Source organism: Paralichthys olivaceus, chromosome 17 (genome assembly GCF_024713975.1).
Source record: "Paralichthys olivaceus isolate ysfri-2021 chromosome 17, ASM2471397v2, whole genome shotgun sequence".
Lineage (NCBI taxonomy): Eukaryota > Metazoa > Chordata > Actinopteri > Pleuronectiformes > Paralichthyidae > Paralichthys > Paralichthys olivaceus.
The window spans coordinates 11611343-11633117 of record NC_091109.1 but is presented as its reverse complement, the minus strand read 5'-3'; the positions used below and the strand labels follow the sequence as shown (position 1 = coordinate 11633117).

Genomic DNA, 21775 nt, shown 5'->3' with positions numbered 1-21775 from the left:
ATTACACCTTTATTGAATGAAGTTAACTGTTAGGCTGAACGAGGGAGAAAGAGCAGAGAGGACATGCAGCAAAGACCCAGGGAATCGAACATGCGGCAGGAGGACTAAATCCACTTCAGGTGAGATGAGGTTTCGTAGTTGATCACGCTCATCTCTTGTCAATATCTCCCTCAAAACTTTGTTTGCCCTTTGTCAGATGAGCAGGAGAATTCACCATGCCTGAGGACAGAAAAGAGTGTTGCCAACAGATGCAAAATCCCCCTGTGAGAGACCCCGCTTTAATAATGTGTGAGTCAGCTGATCTCCAGTGAGTTCCCTGCGCTGGTTCTCCCTCTTCAAGTAGCAGAACAGAGCAGGGTTTATTAATATCTGCCCATGCAGGTGCTGATGCTGATTCAGGGAATTACCTAAGAACTTTGGCGCAGGGCGTTTGCTTGAAGACTACTACTTGGCGTGAAATATTTCATATTTGGCCAGCTGGTGGAAAATCGCTCCTCTCACTATAGAAAACTCTGCCACAAAAAGACCTGGCAGTGGCCAACGCAGGGGTCAATTCCACAGCCATGGAAATATTAAAACACCGTGAACTGAGCTCACAGGCCCCGTCTGACTTTATGTAAAACATGTGATATCAATTGAAGCTCTATATGGTGCTTGTTAAGACACGCAGCAGGCTAGACAACCAGATCGCTGCTGAATTTTCATATTATTAACAAAGTTATATCCAATAGAGTTTTAAATTCCTGCTATAATCTCTACCACAGAAAAACACAGCCATTCCTTCCCATTATATCTATGTTGCTACCATGGCTGCATATTTGTTTTTCCATTTTTACATCAAATGACAACCTGCAGAGTCAAAGAAAGCACAGTCTGCACATCAGTGCACTTACAGGAGCTGGGAATATTCAAGTTTATGGCGATATGATTTTCTCAAAGATATGTTTTGTGGTCGCATGTGCTCTTTCCCTTTTTTCTGGAAACACATCAAAGCTCTTGTAAAGTGCATTTTGCAACAGGAGCCCAGTGTCGCCTCGCAGGATTGCAAAATAAACAAAAAGTGTTTTAAGTCACGTAGATGTAGACTTTGTCATTGGCTTCCCCCCTGAAGCCCTCTGGCCATAAATCTTGCGTTACTTCTATATTTGACAAGCATCCGTCCACTCCAAAGAAAGCACTGGCACTATGTGATCGCCACTTGAAATACATACTGTACACAGTATTTGGAACCCACAATTGCAGGTTTATGTTCATAAGAAGCTCGAGCAATGATATTGTTGCGAAAAAAATATTCTCAGCAGTATCGGGTTTTGTTTGCTGAGACTCATTTAGAACCGATTTTGATTAATTTTCATCGAGTGAACTTTGTGCATCAAAACCTCTGGTCAAATTCTGGCAAAAACACACAATTACTGGTTAATGTGGAGATGATCTGCAGGCTTTTTGTTTTGAGTGAGGAATAATTATGTTCATTTTTCTTTGACTCTGCTGTTTTTGCTCCCATTGCTTCCAACACAATTTTTCCATTGGCCTCTTTAACCACGCTACCTATTTAAACAGTCAATAAACAAGGCAGCTGCTCATAACAAATGATCTCACCAGTGTTTGTCCAATTAAAAATAGGAAAAGCTAAGATAAACTTATCAATAATGACCCAGAGTGTATTGCAGAGCAATTGGAAGAAAGTTACACTTCAGTTCTTCAAGCTTCCTGTCCGTTGTAAGTCACCAGTGCTGAATCCTGTCGGAAATCACAGAGGATTATGGGAAAGGAAAAACATGATTCTACACCATTTACAACCATGGGATGTGGTCACGGCATCATGTTAGACTCCATTTTTACTGTTCTCCACTTTCCACACGGTCTCGCTCGACACATCCCTTGCTCATTACGATGATCGGTGTCACTCTTGTCTTTTCCCACTCTAGCTGCATCGCCATTGGCCGGGCCGACCTGGATTTGACTCGAGGGCTGTAATAACACCAGAGCACTGCGGTGGACGAATCCATGCCTGGATAAAATACAGGAGACACAGCGGCTCTCTCCAAACCAGGAGCAGTCCGGTGCACCTCCTCACCATTCCTCTTCTTACTCACGCACTGCCTCTATGTGTATGTTTACTTTGAGCGTTAATGGAGTGTTGTGGAGGTCGGACACACTGTTTAAACGGATGCAATCACGATGTCCGTCTGTACGGAGGCTTGGCTGAGGTGCCTCTCTGCCTGTGTCATCAGACTGTTTCCATGCTGTTCAATCAGTGACTGAACTCTGAGCACTGGAGAAATGGCATGGAGAGCAGTTGTGTTTATTATGCTGTATTAAGTTTTAGTCAAAGAACATCTAAGAGCGAGCAGGTGCTTCTGAGCTCGCAGCGTATTTGTTTTACTTTGTAAAAGACCCCGGCTGGGGAGAGGGTTTCATTTTATCCCTTTTAACAAACAGCAATTAGACTCACTAATGACCCTGGGTTGGATGTATAAAGATTCTCGTTTATCCTGCTTTTTCTTCTCCTTTTTTTTCTTTTCATTCTTCCATCCTACTGCAAGTCTTTTCCCCCCATAGTGCTTCAGACAGGCAGAGTCAGACATGCACAGATGCTCACGCTTTACGTCAGCTCCGTCTGAATTCTCGCGCTGGTATGTCTGAGCTCCACCAGCTCCCGGACCCGGTTGCAGATTCTCATTGCTTTTTCATTTAGACAGCCTGTCCCACCTAGTTCCAAATAAAATACCAGGAGGAGGGAGGGAAACTCATAAATCCAGCCCTCGAACAACAACAACATCCACAGTGATATCTCTTGATAATAGAGATGAGCTACTATCGCTCTTCTCCAGGGGATCGCTGCTGATTGATTTACATTCAGGCTCAGTCCAACTCACCCAGACTGTTTAGGAGATAAAGTAGTTCCACCTGCTGTGTTGCCATGTACGCCAGGAGGAAAGGGATAGGTGGCAGACAGCGCGCCAAGCAAAGATACCAGAGATAATCCCAGGTTTCGCTGGCCCTGGGACATCAGGTGGGCAGCTGCCACACAATAAGGAAACAAACTTGTTCTTTAAGAGCAGAAGAGTTCAATCTCATTGAATGAAAGCACGTCTGCACTTTATTTATGAATCATGTGTCTGGAAGCATGTTTGATGTTGTACAAGCTGCCTGCTGAGTCAGACACTGTCTCTCTGTCTCTGTTTCATATCACTTTTGAGTGGTTTCAGTGTGCACAATAAAAAAGAATCAGACGCAGGATTCTCTTGAGCATGGCTTTTGTCATAAAAAGAGAAGGGTTATTGCCTATCACGTTCAGAACTAGAATTCAGTGTCACTGGCTCCTCCACTTGGACAGGTTTTTAATTCCCCTCGCTTCTCTGTGTCAAGAGTAAGGTTTAACACACGGTACCTGTGAGGACATTAAAACTTTATTAACTCTGAACTGAGTGAACTCATTTGCTGTGTCTAAACAGAGTATCCACTCAAATAGACTGTTTTCACTGACCAATGTTTGTCTGCAGGACAGTGCCAAACCAGCAGCGAGAGAGGAAATAGGCCCTCAAATATGCGGTCATGCGGACACTCTAGAAGGGAGGCATACAGGGATTTTTTTTTTATTATTATGACAACATTTGATTTAACTTTTTAGAGTCTCTGGCCCCGAAGGTCACAACAACATATCCAAAGTTATATTCACACAGGTACATTGCAAGTGTGGGCGCTGCCGATCTAATCAAATCACCTTTGTTTTTACCTCAGCCTGAAGAGAAAACCATCTTGCATTTCACTGCAAATACTTGAAACCATAGACTGTATATAAAACACATGTACACAGTATAAATATGTGACATATGAACCAAAATGAATTAACATCTGAATACTGAAGATCTTAACATGTATGTGGTGTATTACAGTATAGTGTGTAGTACTGTAGATCAACACGTACTTTCTTTACTTTATTGGGATTTTCTTTTTTTACATTTCAAAGTTTGGGTTTGGTGATGTTTGACCCAAGGCGCTGCCCGTAGTGTTTGAATGAATCGTAGCAACCATAGACACGGGGAGGGGGCGGGGACTTCGAGCGTGTTGTTTCCATGGACACCGTCTGTCGGTAACAGTAGAACAGGAAGTGCAAACTGACGGTGAGTTTGTTCTTCGTTTCATATTTGCACGATGCAGTGAATGTTAGAAACACACTCTGACGTTGCAGATGCTACCAAAGCTGCAGTGACTCTGACAGAGCAGTGTGATCACACTGACCACGCGGATACCAAAGGTTAGATCGAGTTAGAAGAGATACTGTGATAGAGACATGATGTCTTCACGTTGTTATCTTTAAGACTCATGGCAGCTCACACACTGATGTGTTGGATTGCTTGATGTAGGTCTCCTGTCTACATATGTGTTGTGGGAGCTTAATATTAAAGTAAGAATGAGTTTAAATAACATTTTATTCAGGTTAGAGCTATGGAGAGTTTTAGGACTAGGATGTATTTGTCCAGTTGTTATGTGAATATGAAGAAAACATTTATTTTCACACTTGTTTCTGAGGAAATGTCTTGTGCTGATGGACCTATCTTTTAAACAACACTTTTGGGAGTGTGGGTGGGATGGAATACAGGGAAATACAGTGGTCGTTTTTCTTTTTCTCACCTTGAGAAAAGTAACTAAAGTCAAAACTGTAACTAACCCATTAAAAGGAATCATGCAAGTCAAAAAATCAATCTCTAAATAAAACTTGAAAAAATATTTTAAATTACGAGGTTTGCATTTTTATTTGGATCTGCACCAAATTGGTCAAACTCTGAAATATCAGTCGCCTAAACATGCCTGATTTTTTTCATCAATATCCATGAATTATTCTCTGAAAAAAAGCAACGTTAAAGAAAGTGAAATTAAAAGTCCAGGAGCCGCCCCATGATCTGGATCTGCACCAAAATGTAATGGGTTCTTTCCTGACCCATACAACATTCTTTTACCAAGTTCAGTGGAAATCCTTCCAGTAGTTTATATGTAATCTTGCTCATTTATTGACAGACACGAAACATAACCTCCTTGGCGAAGATAGAAAATGTCCTCACAAAGGTCCATCTCCAAAGTGCCATGTGTTAATGTTTGGTTTCAGAATCTCCCCGCTGGTGAAATGGGGGTATCGCTGACCAAGGCAGCCCAGTGGACCAGCTCTGGTACTGGCAAACTGGAGTTGACACCAATGAATCAGTCTTTGCTGAAAGAAATCCTGCGATTTGTGGAGCAGTTAGTCTCCCAACACCCACAGGAGGCAGAGCATGTGTTCGAGGAGCCGCTCCAATGGAGTACCACTTTAGTGGCATCTGATTTCAAAACAGACTATGACATCAGGTTAGTCTAATCATGAGGCCCGCAGCTGGCTGGCCACTGCTTTCAGTATTACGTGTCTGTGCAGGATATGCTGTCACCATGGTGTCCAAATGTATTTTACCTTTGCTATACTCAAAGCAGTAGGGTATAATTAATTTGTTTTTCAGCTTCAGTAAGACTGAGGACATTCCATTTGATTTCATCAGAAATCCTGGCCTACTCTCAGCGTGTGGTTAGCTTTATATCCTGTAGCTGGAAAGTAGAGAAGTGCAAAAACAAAAATACAGACTCTGATCTTCCTTAATTATGTTGGCATTTATAATCTAATATAAAACACATGATGGTAGAGTGAAACTTTAGGTATATACATTTTTTGTTTTCTTCTCCCCCTAGTGACTTCAATGTACAATCCCATGAGAAAGACAGCGAAGGGCAACCATTGCTGCAGCTTTCTCCTCCGACTGTTCATGTGCGAAACTTCAGCCAGCTCTCCAAAGTAGTTCATCTGGCAGCTGATAAGAAGCTGGAGGAAGTTCGAACGTGTCTAGAAGGTAAGCACGATGACCACAAGATGAGGTTTGAATATGACTTGCATCCTAAGCAGTCTTGCCACAAGCATACCTCACATAACCCACAGACTTAATTTGTTTGTCCTTCTTGTTATTCTCTACAACCATCTAATTATAGCGGCATTTGTAATTCCTTACAGATATGTATTTACTTTAAGGCCACTGCTAACAGGTCAGATTGGCATATTTGTCCCAACAGAGGAATCTATGAATAATGTAGGTATAGTGTATTTCCAATGCTTAATGCAGAGGGAATGTTGAAAAGTGATTTGTTTGTTACTGAACCCAATTAGCATTTTCTGAAACACTGAACTGCATCTGCTCCTGAAAATGTGTTAAGACCAGTCTCTGTTATTGTTCAGAAAACAGAGACACCGAGGTTAAAATTTTTGGTCCTCGCTTTGGTGACATCTGGGGGAGAGAAGACACCCAAACCGATCTGGTAGACGAAGACCGAGCAAAGGACTCAGAGGTCAAGGTCAAGCTGTTTCGTTTGCTCCAAAATATGGACAAAGAGCTCCTCAGCAAGCTGCTTGAAGAAATATCAGAGTAGGTTCTTCTCCATTACCTCCGACTCCTTAAGCATTCAATCAGATTTCCTATCCATCCTTAATGGCTATCCTCTGTCTGTTAGATCCATTCAGATATGTGGTTGGAAGAGGCAGCAGGTTAAAAAAACTAACCAGATGAATTAGATTGTTGTTTGGTTTTTCTACATTTTTGTCACAGACAAATCAGGCTGGACCCGGCCGCAGTAAACAATGACGTGGAGTCGCTGAAACAATTCTGCAGTGGAGGGAACAAGAGGGTGTTGAAGTCTGTTCGATACACATCAGGTTTGAATTATCTACAAATGTCACTGGGTTGCAAAGTACAGCATTTGCCATTCACACTAATGCTGGATATTCCAAAGCATAAAAAGCCTGTGTTCTGCCGCCATGAAAGACATGGAAGTCATTATATCTGTCAGATTACAGTTTACTAAGTCATTAGTCAGGACATGTTTTTTTGCCTAATTGCAGTGTATTTATCATTCTCTAACAAAGCATTCATAGGCCTATGCACAGCAAGCGATATATGTCGTCTATGTCCCCTGTTTCCGAGCTTGAAGGACACATTCTATGAAAATACCCTTAAAAACAGATTTTAAATATGATGGTGGCTATTCGCTCAGTTGTTTTTAGCTTTTGCAAGTGAAACTGTGGCTCTTCTGGGATAATGTATACTGCTGCTCGGAGTGCGGTCATCCTCTTTATGATTGTGACTTGATATTATACAAAACATATTCTAAAGTTTCGTGCAGTTTTTGGATTTCAACATTCCCTTGATCGTTGTTTTCTTTCTTAGATTATGAATTTTCAAATGGCTGCCGTGCCCCTCCATGGAGACAGGTGCATGGTGAGATTTGTTACCTCATAATTGAGCCTTGTGACACTGAGGACCTTCACATCACCTGCAGCAACGCTGGAGTTTTTCTCAACGGGGTAAGACAAGAAAGATAAAGCACTGTGACCTGAAACAGTCTATGTAATGCTGTTTTCTTTTTCTGTGTGAGAAAACTTTCACATATCAAGAGGTAAACTTTCTGGCTAATAACTTCTGGTAGACCAAAAACTACTGCACTGTCAGTAAATTGTCAGTGTATCCACCACTATGGTTTTTGTGCTCCAGCCATTTCAAGAAGAGTATGTATTTGTTGTTCACCATGAGCAATTGCTTGTGACAATATTAGGTCCCCTGTACATTCTTCCACTTGGAAGGAGCCGCATATTTAAATTCAATTTAAATCTTTATTTAATCAGTCAGTCTCAGTGAGATAAAGATCTCTTTTCCAAGAGAGCCGCGGAACATTAAAAACCTCTTTTGTGCCCAACTTTGTCCTAACCCAAAGAGATGACATCTGTTTCCAGGCATATAATGCTGTTCCCAGGTGAGAACCCTTCCCAAAGTAACCAGTAATAGTTATCAAATAATGTAATGTAAAAGCTGTAGACACAAATGTAAACCCTTTTTCTAAACATCCACACAAAACATTGCTCTCACAGAAATAGGCTTCACCTGGCTGCATAGTGCAAGACAGTTGCTTTGCAACATACTAATTGGGCTTTGTTTTTTTTCCAGTTAGTTGTTTGTAGCTTTGTGACTTTTCTCCTCACAGTCTCAGAGATACTGAATAGTGTAAATCAATTCAAGGTCATTGCTGATCTGTATCACAGCTTAAAATTGTGCAGAAGACTAACGTAGAAGGGATATTCACCATCTCTTCATATATCCTAAAATATGCACACAGTTAGCAGTTTGCTTAGTATGTCTAGATCAAACCATGGGCATTAATTGTTAGTTGTGTTATAAATATGTAGCTGTGTTATACCATGCAGCTCAATTGGCATTCACTAGAATTGGCAGGTCTGCCACTGGTGCCCGGTTCTCTTCACAGATGAGAGCAGATTCAAACTGAGCAGATGCGACAAGTGTGAAAGCGCCTGGAGACACAGTGGTGAACAAACAGTAACATCATCATCATCAGCATGGGGACACATATTCTTGGTCGCACAGACCTCCATATCATAGACAATGGTACCCTTGCTGTTCGGTGCCGGGATGAAAACCTCAGAGTGATATACACTCACCGGCCACTTTATTAGGCACACCTGTTTAATTGCTTGTTAACACAAATCAGCCAATCACATGGCAGCAAGTCAATGCAGTTAGGTATCTAAATGTGGTGAAGACGACTTGCTGAAGTTCAAACTGAGCATCAGAATGGGGAAGAAAGGGGATTTAAGTGACTTTGGCGGAACGGGAGATTCGCATCATGGATGTGCAGCCGACAAATCTTTAGCAACTGCGTAATGCTATCATGTCAATATGGACCAAAATCTCTGACGAATGTTTCCAACACCTTGTTGAATCTTTGCTACGAGGAATTAAGGCAACTCTGAAGGCAAAAGAGGGTCCAGCCCGGTGCTATAGCAAGGTGTACCTAATAAAGTGGCCGGTGAGTGTATATGTGTGTGTAAAGACATACAGTAGATAAACATTGCTCATCACTTGTCCAACAGTGGGAATCTGAAAGTCTGAGACCACTCATGGGAAAGTGTGTGAATGAAGATTAAATGCATAGTAAAAGTGAGAATACACAAATGTTTGTGAAATCAATATGTTTATACTGTATGTGAAAATTTAAATATGTGTTTGAATGAACATGTGTATGTTAGAGAGAATGTTTGCATGTGGGATGCCTAGAATGTATTATGTCCTGTGTGGCACCTCATCAAACAGGAGTACAGGGGATAAAGAGCAAATTATCATTATCATAATCAGAAAGATAATAAAAGTTGTCAGTACTACTTTAGAATATGTGAACAGTTCAATTTTTTAAGATATTGTTAATTAACCAATTAATATTTGTATCAATAGTAAAACATTAAAATGTATCCAGATTTAAACAAACGGATCTAAAAATTTGTAAAAGTGTCCCTTTAAAGTTTAAAGGGACACTTTTACTGATGAGGGAATGTTTAAAGTTTAAACATTCCCTCATCAGAACCATTGAACCTATGAAGGCTTCAAAAAGTCAGGAATCTTTCAATGACAGAAATCTCTCTTCAAGTGTTTGCAATCATTTCATCACATAAGACTGTGCACGCTGCAACAAGCATTAGGTTTCCTGTCTCTGTTTCTCCACCTGGAAATAGTTCGTCCAAGTTGAAAAAAAAACACAACCTAAAACCGAATGGGGGACGTTGATGCAAAAGACACCTCAAAGAGCAGTAGTGTCTTAAACTTAATTTAGCGGTTTACATGGTTTTACACTTCCTCTCTGAGGTCGGCTGGCATGTGGGTCACATTATGATTGTGGTTTTTGGAATTAATGAGGCTGTTTTTCACTTTGTTTTCACAGGGCATAAAACAGGAGGGGGCGGAGAGTGGCTACGAGCGAACAAGTGATACGTACACAGACCTGCTAACACTCCTGAAGAGCAGATCTCCATATTTCGCTGAGCACATAAACCAGCAGGTACGGCAGAATACAGGCAGATGCAATTATCATCATCAACACATTAAAACCTTTTTCTTGTAGCCTTGAATTTTAGCTCTCGAAGGAACAATGCGTGGGTGTTGAAGAGCCTCTTTGTCCCATGAAAGGGGTCAGTCTCTCTAAACCTTTGATTTGATCACTGATGCTGTGTGACTCATGTTCATAAACAGAGTAAGGACTGTGTAATCAGTGTCTGTGCTGTTCCACGCTAGTGAGCTAGTGTCTGGTTGTCACTATGTTGAAAAATTTCTGAATCAACCTCCTCTGTGTTCCAACATCAAAAAGACTGAGGCCCCATACCACCCACCCCCTCTACACACATGCACACAGACATTGAAATCCTTTATTACAGCCTATGATTGAAATGTGTGATTTAATATGTGTGCCTGATGTGCACAGCACAATGCAAACATGCTATTATTCCGCTTATTATCATTATGTGTGCCTGATGTGCATAATCAAACGGTTTGCTCTAAAATCGCAAAAACAATGCGACAAAATTTACCATACATTTTAATGGGGCTCACCCTTTAGAGCGAGAGTGGATGACATCATCACTAGAGCAGGTGTGAAATGTTTTCTTAAAATTGCTCTCAAATCCACAAATGTAGTTCTTTATACATATTTTTTCTACTCATATCATAGGATAAGTGCAATGGCAATATTCGACAAAGTCTTGGCTAATAACCCAAAGACTAATAAACAAAACAACCTTTTCCCACAAACAAACTTTTATTTTCTTTACCTGCTTTATTATTTTACGCTCTTGTTCTCATTTCATAACCGGACTACTATAACAATCAACCTGGATCACATTGTGGTTAAAATAAACAAGTTTTATCCATAACTATACATTTTGGGGTAATGCATCTTGACGTTGGTGGCCACCCGCTAATAAGCAGATCAAAGGAAAAATTATTTTATTAGCAGCAAATAACAAGTAGTACTTCTAATACTATAACTGCCACTACCATTACTTTTACTAATTTTGCTACCACTGAAGGGTTCACTACTACTGTTCTCCTCAAACAGCACTTAGCAGTTAGCATTGAGCAGTTCCCATGGCAACATGACAATAATTGCGACAGACTAAAAGCCCTCATACATTAACAGAAACTTAGTGGGAAGCAGGATTCATCCTATGATGTCCTTTGATGTCAGTAATCTTACTTATTGCCCTTAAAGGCTTCTTCTTCATAATCCATTTTTATTGGCGGGTGGTAACCTAGATGCATTACTGCCATCTACTGTGTTTTTCGTCTTCTTTGTTCGGTTTATTGACGGTGGCAAACAACGTCAAGGTGCATTAACACCATCCACTGTGTCGGTGAACTCCTGAAGGTACTGCAGCTTGTCCTCAAAGGTGCTCCCTTACATTTCATTTGTCCTTTACTTTGAAGACACTATTGTAAATTTTATGTCTTTGATATAGACACACTAGATGGTGGTCATCAAATTTGAATACCCACCAATAAACCAAACGAAGAAGTATAGTATAACACTTCTGAACTGTTTTATTACAACGCCATTGTTTCTGATCCACAAATTGTTTCCAAGATGGCAACGAAGGGCAAATATGAACCATCTCCAAGATGGAAGAATCGTGGTCTCGTGTCTCCATGTGGGTAAGTGATAATTCCCATCCTAAAATATTTTCAGGCTTGGATCCCTCTTGCTGAGGAGAGGAGCTTCAGATGACAGTGATTCCAGGTCTTTGCCACATGTGTTCAGTGTGCCAGCAGCCACACATTATAAAGACATGCTTACATGCTTTGTGAATTTGAAGACAAGTGCAAATATTCACACTTACAATGATCAGAGTTAATAAATACGTGTACAGTGGGGAACACTGGTTGCCCCATTACAGAGAGAAAGCTTGGAAAAAGGTTTTTGAAATCCCCAGAGGATCCATCACATATGGTCTTTGATTGATAAATAGATCTAGCGAGGGCTGAGCTGTTGCAGCTGTATCTTGTGATATCTGTACCCATTTGAGAAGAAACTGGCTCAAGATAAAAGTATCTCAGTTGCTTAAAAAAAACTGTAGAACTCTAGTCTTAAGTTGTTATATAATGATTATATCAGAAAAATATCCATTTTCAAAATAGGAGCCGGCATAATGGTTCTTATTTCACATCATTACAGAAAAGTGGAGGAAAACAACCCTGGAGAGGAGAGGTCTGGTGAAATACAGAAGAAAAAGCTGAGAAAACGAGCCAGCAGCAAGATGAAAGTAGAACGCATATCCTCCCAGAAAATGTAAGTGTCCTGAGTGAGTTATGCTTTGTTTTAATCTATAAGGGGTCTTTCTTTGTAGATGTTATATAAAGGTGAACTAAATACTGCTTTACCAGTGGTGAAAGTTCTGGCGAAAGTATGACCTGTATGTAGACGTACAAGCATTTTTGTTCCTTAGTTACTTTTTTTTTGCTACAACTAACTATCAGTCATTTGTCTGCCAATGTATACAAACTCTTATCAAAAACTGATGCGCCGTATTCTAGCCACTGCTTTTTTCTTTCATTCAAAATTACCTCAGGGTGCATTTCTCAGTTTCCCCCATTCACCACGCAAGATCGTGTGTTGATCCTGGCAAATTCATAAAGCTTTTGTTTAGTGTTTATCGTGTTGCTTCCTGGAAATCACTCCCTCATATCAGCTGGCTCCGTTCGATAATGTGCTAATGTGCTCCCCTGGAAATTCTATTTCGATGTACACAGGAACTGTCCCTCAGTGGCCCCATATGAACGTGTACCAAATTTCATTACTCCGCATTGCCCAGATTTCATGATGCTGTTATGCAAGCGGTCGGAGCAGCTTTAAAAAGCCATCTGCATTTCTGTTTGCATCAATAGCTGAGCAAGAGTCTTTAGTCTGTATGTGATGTTGAGTCCAGTTTTCCCAAAACATTATTCCAGTCTTTCTTTTCCTGCTGCTAAGATGCTGAGGAAGTACAAATTTGACACTTGAATTTCATAATCCTTAATCGGTCTCCTTGTGTGGGACGAATAAGCTGTTTTTACATTTAAAACACATCCAGACAGAAGGATAGAACATAATCGCATGAAATCTCTTTTCCTATGTGTTGTCCAGTTATTACACTGTCCTGCACCTTGTAGATTGTTAACAGTGTGTTAAAAAGTGCCTCATTATCTGTTTGTCAGGAAAATCTCTGGGGGAGCCATGACAGCGGAGCTGTCCGGTGAGAGTTCATCTGAGAGTGAGGACGAAGAGCAACAGTTAGAACGTCGTCTGCAGATTAAGACAGAAATGTCCCCTGAATACTGGCAGATCCACAAACTAGTCAAGTTCCTAAAGGTATGGCATTGTCGACATGAGTACTTTTTTTTCTATTTCTAATGGAATTATAGCCAAAAAATGAGATGTGTATAGACTGTAGGTGAAGGGAGGCAACAACTGTTGGGAAGGTCCACGCTCCTCTCCTGTCATCTGTACAAGAATTTCAATGCAAACCTAAATCAGTCTTTACATTTCAAAAACCTCGTCTGAACTGCGGAGCATGGAAAATAAGATTTAGTCATGGATGTGTGGAAGAACTTAGAATTGATGGTATGACAAAAAGTAATGTTCCAGTCACATAATCCCACCTGTCTGTTTTGCCTCAGTCATACCAAGGTGCCACTCATTAAAAAAAAAAAAGACATTATGTTTGACGAAATTAAGTACACTGTACCTTGCTCCAATTTAAAGCGGTGCTTTGCAGGAAAATGCTTATTGAAGTGGTTGGCTCGGCTCTGAGATTCCTGGTTTCTGACACAAGCCTGTTTGGTTGCACACGAGCCAAGGCACAGGGGAAAGTGCTGTCTGACGGCCGCAGCTGTACGCGCTGTTTGCCCACACCGCAAAAGCATAGAAATGAAGCAAGCCTGTGATAGGTCTGACAGGGCATATGGTGAATATTAATGTGTCAAAACATGGGAGGGAAAGAAAGGAGGACAGAAACGCCACTAAGCCAGACTGGCTAGGGATACCTATGACCCGCCTCACTCAGTGGTCCCTTATTATCTGTTTATCTGGACAATATCATTGAGACAGATTATATTAGAACAAACTGCTTTTACTTTATTTTGACAGGAATCTGTTTTGTTGCAAGTTGCACACCCATCCCTTTCTGTACCGCAGTGAAATACCTTAGTACCTCACTTTCACAACATTTAATGCTCAGCTATAGTGCACATAACGTATTTTCATAAAGTATAGGATTTCTTTACGTTACTAACAGATTCTCGTTCTGACTTATGTGGCTTGCTGCTAAATAGAATTGTTCACAGTGCAACGGAGTAAATCTTTTATAGAAAACGCTGCTGTAAAGCTCAATTTGAGGAAGATATTTTTAGCTAAGCTAAACAGAATATAATGGAAGGAAATTCCCACTCTTAAACCAGGCTGCTGCTCCTTTCCAGAAAAGAAAAAAGGATGATGTAAACGATATGAAAGAGGCAAATTTAGTTGGAAAAAGAAAACATCACTGGTTTGTATGTTTTATAGTTTTTTAGCGGGACTGTGAGCTTAAGAGTTGTGTGTGTTCCTGCTTCAGCACGATGCAGCACTGCAGTAACCAACATGTCCCGGCTTTCTATCTCTTTGGAAACCACACAGTTCTGTTATTTATGGGGTTTGTCCAGTAGTCATTTTATAATATCATTACCATCAGACGCTTAAACTTACCTGGAGCCAAGTTAAATATCTGTTTTATTTTAGGAGGAGATCTTTTTCCCCCCTTCTCCCTCGCACTATAGACAGCCGTTTGTACTCTAGGAAGTTTGACACTTTCAGAAAGCGACACACGGATGTTCTGTTTTGTGTTTTAATGATATTTATGCAGGACTGTTTGCCCAGGGTTCCAACATGTTTGTTTTAATGCCTGTGTGACTGGAGATCTGCGCCTATGAAATGGTTACATGGTCTTTTGCAAAATCCAGCATGCAGATTTGAGTCTATGGGTTTATGTTTGCATGAGTGTGTGGGTGTACTGTATGTGTTTTAGGAGAGAAACTGAAATGATGATGAATTTAAACATAACTCACCCTTCTTATTCTAGCATTTAATGCATCAGTGCCACAGTATAAGCAAGCATTTTATCATACTCACATTTAAGCATTTATTTTTTATAGTCTGAGGTACAAGTACAGCATATAGGCCTGAGAAAATCAGATTAATAACTTTGCAAAGAGAAGGGTTGTTTTTCTCGTCCATACTGAAACATTTCACATGTTCAGTAACAGAGCCAAAAAACGTAATTTGATGGTTTTATCTCAGTTTAAATAAAAACAAAACTCACCAGCTGCTATCAGTTAGGTTGGCTGCTGGCTTTCCAAACAACAACAATTTCCAGATTCTCAAAAAATACATAAATATTGTGTCTGATATACAATATGTTACCAGTTAACAGGTAAACATTTAAATATTGGGTTTTGTTTACATTTTCATTACTGACCTTTTTTTTAATTCATTAATTTGTTCTTTTTGAGCAGATGTTTTTTTGCTAATCTCTTCCTTTTTTAAATAGTCACAGCAAAAGAAAGAATTATGAAACAGCTTACAAGTGTGTGCAGCCTTTCTCCATGCAATTTAAAATGTTGGATCTGTTTCCGTCAATTGACCTATAGTGTATAAATATCATATATAAAAAGATGATCTGGGTCATGACACGTTTTTGTGTTTCGCCCTCACTAAGGTTGCTCCCCTCTGCTGGGCCATCACAGTACTACTGCCCCTCTCTTCTCACATGAGAACTTTTCTAGTGGTTGCTGCTCGAAATCCTGTCTCTAGTGAACAGCGGCCAATATCAGCTCATTTTCTCAAAATATTTGAATTTCTAGATATTTATGCTCTAAGTCGTCAAGATGATTTTACTTTTAAGTAATTGTAGCACTCAGTTCAAACATTTGATTTAAACTGCTTATAATCCATTTACAACCTGCCTAATCTGGATGATTTACTCACAAGCGTAATTAATCATTTAACTCCTAAATTAAGCAGTTTTTTCAACTAAACAGAGCAGCAGCATGCACTGTGCTCATTTTATGAGGGCAAGGCATATAAAGTGATCAAGTTATAGGAGATCTAATGTCAACTATGAAGTAAAAAAAACAAGCAGTAATCAATCATTCTGTCTCTCCAGTACCTTTCCTTAGTAGAGCTGGAGGTTAGGTTTGTTCTTGTCATTAGTGGCCTTCCCTCTGCTGTCTGCTATAGACTGCAGAAACCTCATGCATCCTCTATGGCTCGACCTCTGCCAAGACCTAGTTCTATGAAGCACTGGCAGTGGCCCGAGTCTACACTCTTGGTGTCTGAACACTCTTGCTCTATATACACGTCCACCCCCGTCGGCAGGACATCCAAGCCATGTACAAAATACACACAGCAACACTTTATTAAGAAAGAGGCCTTAGGTCAACAGGGTATCATTTTACAGCCCTATTAACCTTATCCCTGCTCCCATCTGCTTAGTGTGGTGATTTATAGGCGTGGAATAGCTCAGGCAGGGCAATCTGTGTCTGGAGAATCCAGTCTGCTGCTGCAGACGAACCAGACTAGAATAAGACCTCCATTCAGTCAGCTCAGTCCGAGACACCTGCAGCAAAGGAAGAGACAAAATGCGTGAAGCATCTTTAAGTGGCTGATGTCAAGTTCACCTCATGAATGGAACTCAATCCTTGGAGATGGGGATACAGTATTTATAGAACCGTATTCAATTCTTACAACTAATTAATGAGTATTTTACAATTCAATTGCATAGTGCAACGCCAGAGTGATACCTGACAAAGTAAATTCTCCATGGGGTGTGTTATACAGAGAAGACTGTACTAGCATATGTACTTCTTTTTATTGATTTTATTTTTTTTATCAATGTACCTCCTTTACCTCAATCAGATAATTCATTTATTCACCTTTGGTAATCTGACTTTTCCTGTCTTGCCGCCAACAAATGAACATTTTCACTTTCGAGTTTATCTTTGTGGTGCTGCACAGAAAGTGCACGTACATACTGATACATATATATTCTACTTTTGAAATACTAAATGATCTGTCAGCACTGATAATGTTCTTTTTTTCTCTGAAAGGCAAAGTCTAATGGTTTCTGAGCTTGACACTGTTGTCAGAGCTCAATCCTCTATTAACAAATTATTTCTTACCATCAGCGGGTACCACCACAAAGCTAAACACTTACCAGGCTGTTAAATAAACAAAACAACCCAAGCAGGAGTGGTATCATGAGGGATCTGTCCTCCTCCCTTTTCCAAGTGTCTGTTTAGTGTTTAATTTCCACCTCCTCTTTGCCTCCAATTTTCATTCAATTATGTTTGGCATTATTATTTCAGATTGGTGAACAGACAGCCACCATGCTCTGCCTGTGTGCCATGTTGGAATTGAATTTGATGCAGGAGAGTTGCCAACTGGACATCTGGGACGTAGGTGGCCTTGAAGTCCTCCTTAACTTGCTGGATTCAGCTGCAGTCAGATGCAAAGTGAGTAGCTGTGCCAAAGCTGGACCTGGATGGCCCGCAGGCATGAACAGAACCCTGTGTGTGTGCCAGCCTGTGTTTTAGTGACAGACACACTAGTACTGGGCAGAGAATGTTCCTTTAAACACAGGGTAACAATTTCTTTCCAGTATGCCTAATGACGTGTGCTTGTTTTTTAAACAGATTTTATTCTTATTATTTTTTACTATTGGATCGAGGCCTCCAGTTGGCATAGACGCAACAGTTTCCATCAAACTAAAGCATTGTACTTACTCTTAATGTTTGCTATGTGTGTGTTTGTGATTAGATTGGATCTCTGAAAGTCCTACGAAAGATTAGTCACAACATCGTAATCTGTCAGATCATTCTTGACATGGATGGTCTGCAGAGCATCGTGAAAGCTCTGGACTCGCCAGACAAAGATCTGAAGGCCTTAGCTGCTGAGACAATCGCCAACGTGGCCAGGTTCCGCAAGGCAAGGAGAACCGTCAGGCAATGTGGAGGAATCAAGAAACTGGTGAGTGTGAGGACTTGTGTAACATGATCTTTGTTCTGCCGGTGGCGCAGTACAGCAGAGAAAACTGCAAACCAGAACCTGATCTTTCTTTATTGGCATTATTGGAAAAAATGTTATGTCCCACATTGGCAGTTTTTCCATTAACACACTTGTCAGTTTATGTCTGTGTCAGCTAGTTTGTGATTTAGCAGAAAAACTTCGTTCTAAACCACAGACATCTTGGAAACTGTGGACGGACAGGATGGTGATCCACATATTATGATTACTATTTGCTTTTAATTTCGAGTGTAAAACACATATCCAAACTATGCTGAACTGTTTGGATGCACAGCAAATCAATCATCCGCTCATTCCTTTTTCACTCTGTACAGCAGATGCCAGGTAGTGCGCCATCCGTTAAAAAAAAAGACCAGAATGGGTGTTGTGGTAAAACAGATAGAATGTCCCTCACATCCTCTGACCTGCATTCATGTTTGTTGACAAAGGGACCTGTGATTAAAGCCTGCATGCCTTGTATATTTTTTCTCAGCCCCAGATCGGATGTTCTCATGTGCGAGTCACTCATGTAGGCAGATTAATTTCATGCTTTGCTATGAGACCACCTTTGAACTGTGCTGTGGGTAATAGCTTTGCCTACTCTTTCTCACTGGTCAGGAACGATGGATTAGCACGCTGAATGACGGCCTTAAACCGTCACACTGGGCTTTTCAGTTTTCCACTGCTAAAATCTCTGGCTTTTTCGTCCTTGCAGACTCAGTAGTAATATAATTTTAATTACACCCTTAATCATAGCCAACAACTTGCTAGTCCCATCTGACACCATCCATTATCCCCCCAATCCTGCAAGCAAACTTTTCAGAGTCTTCAAATTTATGTCGAGTTCATCTAGTTTGTGTAAATGTGTGTATGGATGTTTTTCTGCTTAAACATGTGGTCGGCCTGCTTGTCTGGACACGTTTTTATGTTTGTGTTTATCCACATGTGTACCTTGTCTCTGTGCTCAGGTGAAGCTGCTGGACTGCGTGCCTAATTTAGCCAACCGGAGTAAAAAACAGGAGAAGGATATGGAGGTGGCCCACTGCAGCGTTTTAGCACTCTGGAGCCTCAGCAAGAGCATCAAGAATAAGCGGGCCATCGATGAGGCCGGCGGCATCCCTCTGCTGGGACAAATGCTCAAGTTGCCACACGAGCACATGCTTATCCCTGTGGTGGGCACCCTGCAGGAGTGTGCCTCAGTGGTGAGTGGGGGCATTGGATTGTACATTCTGTGGCTCAAGATTACCTATTTTAATTCTATACATTGTCCATTAAACTATGATTGAATAATGGGAAATATTTGTAGAGGATCTGTAGAATAACACAAGATAAAGACATTTTATTGAGCTAAATAAACAGATGCTGGTTGATGTTTATTTAGATAACTCATGTTTATGTGGACGTTAATTGTGTTTCCATACAGGAATGCTACAGGATTGCCATTCAGACTGAAGGCATGATCAAGGATTTAATCAAAAACCTAAGCAGGGACAACAATGAGCTACAAATGCATTGTGCAAGTGCAATCTTCAAGGTACCTGTTTTCTCCACTTCTACACTGTGAAGTAATATAATGAACTGGACAAAAGGACAAAAATTTCTTTTTCCTCCTAATCAGACTGATACTGTATAGGAACTGTTTCAGCTCTTGACTCTTCATTCTTTTGCATTGCAGTGTGCGGAGCACAAGCAGACCCGTGACATGATGCGTACGTACGATGGTCTGGAGCCGCTGGTCTCACTGCTGACCAAGTCCAACGACAAGTCGCTCTTGGCCGCAGCCACTGGGGCCATCTGGAAGTGTTCCATCAGCAGGAAGAACGTGGCTAAGTATGACTTGACTCACTCTCTCACCTTATTACCTCTCAATAAAACACATGCACTCTCTCTCCGTCAAAAACATGCACAGTAAGACGCACCCAGACTTAGCATACCACAGATTCAGAAACCTTTTGTAGCCATACCTTTTTAAATGTATGCATCTGGGTTTGGAATTAGTAGTGACAGATTAGTGTGACTTAGAAAAATGAGTACAGCAATCTAATGAGGCTCGATGTAGATGGGGGTTAATTGTGATTTGGCATTTCACCCACGTGTTCCCATAACTTTTTACTAAGCTGATGTGGTAACAGCAGCCTGTTAGTGTGTGAAAGCAGTAATAGCAGCAGTGAATACAGAGCTGATGGGGTTCAGCCAACTTGCGTGTATTATTACCTCTAACCAAGGGGGGGCATGTTTGTTTGTTTGTCAGTTATTAAGCAGAATGACCATGAAATTTGGTGGATGGATGAAGTTAGGAAAGACCCCATGACATTTTGGTTCAGATAGAGGATTTTTATTTTCTCCATCAAATTGTGAGATAGGGTGTTTTTCAACATATTTAGGGTACTGATATTTATGATTGTGAGACATTTGAATATAGTTTAAGTGGTGAAACTGTTGAGCTTTACCGGAGGCATGTGCTCTCTGAGTGCCATTCTAGTCTTTGTCATGCCATCATCACATATGTTACTTTTATGCTGACTCTCAATCATTCATAACGTTTATGCTTCTGTCATGTCCCACTTTCCTTCACCACTGTGTCTGTGTGAAGTGATGATTGGACTGAAATGGTTTTGTTAAGCTTCTTATTAGCTCTGATCTTTTATGAGTGTCTTTTAGAATTGAATCTTTTCCACCTCTAACGAAGGCAGATTTTATAGAATGATATTTGAGTCCAGGCCTTTCAGTACTGAACCAATCACGCATGCTGACAGTCGGCCTTGAGATGACAGAGCCTTTGAATCATTTGTCATGTAGAAGCAGAAGTTTATTTAAGTGTCATTTAGCCTGGTTATTCAGCAGTAACATTTCTGGAGAGTTTCTGACTTGCACTTAAAATGTTTAAATGTTAGACACATGTTTTTTTTAAGTCCGTAATTTTCCCTTTAAAATTAATAATGCCCTGAGACCGTGCCCTGGCAGCCCCATACATTTCCTGCATACATCCTCCAGTGCTCTCTTGAAAGAATGATTTGCTGTATTTATTTTCTTATTCACTGTGAGGCTGGAGACATAATGTATAAAGCACATGCAGTTATTTTATACCTTGGTAACACTCAAACCATTTCTCTCCACTGGATCCAAGACAGTGATAAGACATTGTGGTCTTATAATTTTCATGATGAAGAACTGAAGAACCTTTGCTGAGGTGAGAGTGTGTGTAAATGCTTCTCTTCTGACTCAGAAACGCTGTACACTTTAAACTGCAGTGGAATTCTAAAAATAACAAGAAGCAGCACTCACACATATCTTTCCACACTTCATATATCACAAACGACAGAATGATATCCTGCTTTTAAAGTCTAACTTAAGTCCTCCCAACTGGAGCTGAGTGTCTGCTGCCACATCCAGTTAAGTGAGGATTCCTTTGCAGAAGCAGAAACATGACGATAACTTTCTTTAAAAGCAAGATGGACACATCGCTGTCTATTCAACCATGAGAGAAAATAATTTGGGGGAATTAATTCACATGATTATTTAAAGATAAAAGCATCCTCTCCTAAGACAGACAGTTCTATTTTTCTATTTTCATGGTTCAAAACAGAGCTAAAGATGTCTTTGTAATAAATTTCTTAACGAAAAAAATCCTTGGCACAGATTGGGAGCCCTTCTGACTCCAGCTTGGCATGACGATGAAACAAGTTAACAGTGCTGGCCATGAGTAATGTGGCAGTTTAATACACTTGCTGCCAGTGCAGGCCATGTGCCATACGTAATGACTTGTCACACTGCAGCGATGTAAAACAGTTCTACT

The 21775-nt window shown here is 40.6% G+C and overlaps 1 protein-coding gene across 4 annotated transcripts in view; it reads left to right on the top strand.

The window, feature by feature from the left end:
- Positions 1-5110: 5110 nt before the first annotated feature.
- The window catches only part of odad2 (outer dynein arm docking complex subunit 2), a 32400-nt gene continuing 15735 nt past the window's right edge, over positions 5111-21775 (top strand). The window contains exons 1-14 of one of the 4 annotated variants that reach the window (XM_020087244.2): positions 5111-5346; positions 5719-5876; positions 6257-6443; positions 6624-6730; positions 7242-7378; positions 9799-9915; positions 11494-11561; positions 12082-12195; positions 13101-13254; positions 17283-17429; positions 17734-17943; positions 18948-19181; positions 19403-19513; positions 19655-19809. In XM_020087244.2, coding sequence (XP_019942803.2) covers positions 5129-5346; positions 5719-5876; positions 6257-6443; positions 6624-6730; positions 7242-7378; positions 9799-9915; positions 11494-11561; positions 12082-12195; positions 13101-13254; positions 17283-17429; positions 17734-17943; positions 18948-19181; positions 19403-19513; positions 19655-19809 — 2117 coding nt within the window. In that variant the 5' untranslated portion in view covers positions 5111-5128. Of the gene's footprint in view, positions 5347-5718; positions 5877-6256; positions 6444-6623; positions 6731-7241; positions 7379-9798; positions 9916-10796; positions 11301-11461; positions 11562-12081; positions 12196-13100; positions 13255-17282; positions 17430-17733; positions 17944-18947; positions 19182-19402; positions 19514-19654; positions 19810-21775 lie in introns of those variants that run through there. The other 3 variants (XM_020087246.2, XM_069512993.1, XM_069512992.1) reach the window with 3 other exon arrangements.